The following is a 3,371-nucleotide window of genomic DNA, read 5'->3' on the forward strand; positions in this document are numbered from 1 at the left end:
TGTACTGTGACATCACTGTGTGTATTATCCCCCCCTGTACTGTGACATCACTGTGTGTATTATCCCTGTACTGTGACATCACTGTGTGTATAATCCCCCCTGTACTGTGACATCACTGTGTGTATAATCCCTGTACTGTGACATCACTGTGTGTATTATCCCCCCTGTACTGTGACATCACTGTGTGTATTATCCCTGTACTGTGACATCACTGTGTGTATTATCCCCCCCTGTACTGTGACATCACTGTGTGTATTATCCCTGTACTGTGACATCACTGTGTGTATAATCCCCCCTGTACTGTGACATCACTGTGTGTATAATCCCTGTACTGTGACATCACTGTGTGTATTATCCCCCCTGTACTGTGACATCACTGTGTGTATTATCCCCCCTGTACTGTGACATCACTGTGTGTATTATCCCCCCTGTACTGTGACATCACTGTGTATTATCCCTGTACTGTGACATCACTGTGTGTATTATCCCCCCTGTACTGTGACATCACTGTGTATTATCCCCCCTGTACTATGACATCACTGTGTGTATTATCCCCCCTGTACTGTGACATCACTGTGTGTATTATCCCCCCTGTACTGTGACATCACTGTGTATTATCCCCCTGTACTGTGACATCACTGTGTGTATAATCCCCCCTGTACTGTGACATCACTGTGTGTATTACCCTAGATGTAGTATATACGGTGCAGATGCTGCAGTATACAGTACAGTAATGCTATTATAAGTAGTCATTTATAGCTGGGTAGTATTAGTGCGGTTTTGGTCTGGAGGTGGGCACCCACACAGGTTACCCCCACACCCCCCACACCGGTTACCCCCACAACCCCCACACAGGTTACCCCCCCCCCCACACACACACACACACACACACACAGGTTACCCCCGGACACACGTTACCCCCGGACACACGTTACCCCCACAACCCCCACACAGGTTACCCCCCCACACACACGTTACCCCCGGACACAGGTTACCCCCACACAGGTTACCCCCACAACCTCCACACAGGTTACCCCCACACACACGTTACCCCCGGACACAGGTTACCCCCACAACCTCCACACAGGTTACCCCCACACACCCCCACAAACAGGTTACCCCCGGACACAGGTTACCCCCACACCCCACACACAGGTTACCCCCACACCCCCCCCCCCACAGGTTACCCCCACACCCCCCCCCCCACAGGTTACCCCTGGACACAGGTTACCCCCACACCCACACACAGGTTACCCCCACACCCCACACACACACACAGGTTACCCCCACACACAGGTTACCCCCACACCCCCCACACACCGGTTACCCCCACACAGGTTACCCCCCCACACAGGTTACCCCCCCACACCGGTTACCCCCACACCCCATGAGGTTTTCGGTTAGAGTGCGGTTACTGACAGGTGTTCATGCAAAGTGTGACGCTGCAAATCTGAGTCAGGATGAAAACCGAGAACAGTCAGAGAAACTACTGAGTCAACTGTGTCCGTTCCCTCCGGCCGTAACGTCTAGTATAGAGGGGGAGGTCTGGGGACACCTGTAAAAGAGACATCGCCAACCCCTTAAAGGGGCACTCCGGAGAGGAAGGAGTTTTCTCAGTTTTCCTATGACTACATGGCTATAATAACAGCAGTAATAAGCAGCAGTGACGGGGACACAATAGTAAGCGACAGGGCGTCTGTATACAGGGGACATATATACAAAAGGGTCTATATATACACAGATCCCCATCCCTCTGCTTGCTGACAATGAATGAGAACACTCAGAGGCAGCAATCCTGCAGGTATCTAACCTGTAAGGGGATACGGTGGATCCCATCTTGGCAATGCTCTGTCATCTGCACACATCAGCCCAAGCTCGCAGAGCATTGTCTAGACTGGATGCAGTTGTAACAAACCCTCAGCTGTGACCTCTGGTCAGTATACGTGATCATTCACTGACAGCAAGCGGAGATCTTACAGATGGAGATAGATTCCACCAAGTCTTCATTTATACTGGGATTACGTTTTTGTTCTGTGGAATCAGAGAGCCCCTTTAAGGACATGGCGGCCGACCCTGTATACCCTGTAACCACCCCACGTACCTCCAGATGCGGAGTCACCGACCTCATTCACTTTGTTCTTCCGTTTTCTATAGTTGGTGATGGGCACCTGAAGGGTTAAACCTTCCCGGAGTCGGGTCAGGCACTGGCTTCCCTGGGAGCGCTCTCTGGTGGCCAGGAGGGGGCGCCCCTCGGGGGGAGACACATGCAGGCTCCTCAGGGTTCTCAGCACTCTCTTGATTGGGTTTTTCTTCTTGCCCATCTGCCCGGCTGGAGGAGACATTGGTGATGAGTGGGGCACAGACTGCAGCTGCTGTTACTGGTGTGACTGGTGTTACTGGTGCCTCCTCTGCAGCCTCCTCCAGCACCAGCCGCCCCTCCTCTATTTACTTCTGCAATCCCAAAATCATTAACCACAGAGGGGAAACCCATGAGCCGCCACTCCACCGCGGAGAAGAGGAGAAGAAATGGAGAAGAAGAGGAGGAGAAGAAGAGGAAAAGAAGAGATGAAGAGGAGAAGATGAGGTCATGAGGAGAAGAGGAGGAGGAGGAGAAGAAGAGGAAAAGAGGAGAAGAGGAGGAGAAGAAGAGGAAGAGGAAAAGAGGAGAAGAGATGAAGAGGAGAAGAGGAGGTCCTGAGATGATGCTGAGGAGAAGAAGGAGAAGAAGGAGAAGAGATCCTGAGACTGGAGACACAAACCTCTCAGCCTCAGCTTATCCTTCACTAAGGAAACGTTATACAACTATCCAGTATAACTCATCTATATCTATACTATATACAGATCCCCTATATAGCTCATCTATACAATATACACATCCCCTATATATTGTCTGTATATAGTATAGATATATATATAGGGGATGTGTATATTGTCTGTATATAGTATAGATATATAGGGGATGTGTATATTGTATAGGTATAGATGAGATATATAGGAGGCCTGTATATTGTATAGATATAGCTCAGTCTATATATCTGCTCCATCTATACAATATACACATCCCCTATATACAGTATCTATACTATATACAGACAATATACACATCCCCTATATATCTATACTATATACAGACAATATACACATCCCCTATATATCTATACTATATACAGACAATATACACATCCCCTATATATCTATACTATATACAGACAATATACACATCCCCTATATACAGTATCTATACTATATACAGACAATATACACATCCCCTATATATCTATACTATATACAGACAATATACACATCCCCTATATATCTATACTATATACAGACAATATACACATCCCCTATATATCTATACTATATACAGA

General features: G+C 47.9%; 1 protein-coding gene across 1 annotated transcript in view; it reads right to left on the reverse strand.

Annotated features, from left to right (window-relative positions):
* LOC138770988 (uncharacterized) overlaps positions 1-2,499 on the reverse strand; it is a 28,294-nt gene extending 25,795 nt beyond the window's left edge. The window contains exon 1 of the mRNA XM_069950369.1: positions 2,102-2,499. Within this exon, the coding sequence (XP_069806470.1) occupies positions 2,102-2,342 (241 nt within the window). The 5' untranslated portion in view covers positions 2,343-2,499. The remainder of the gene's footprint in view (positions 1-2,101) is intronic.
* Positions 2,500-3,371: the final 872 nt, after the last annotated feature.

The sequence above is a fragment of the Dendropsophus ebraccatus genome, chromosome 13 (assembly GCF_027789765.1).
Source record: "Dendropsophus ebraccatus isolate aDenEbr1 chromosome 13, aDenEbr1.pat, whole genome shotgun sequence".
Lineage (NCBI taxonomy): Eukaryota > Metazoa > Chordata > Amphibia > Anura > Hylidae > Dendropsophus > Dendropsophus ebraccatus.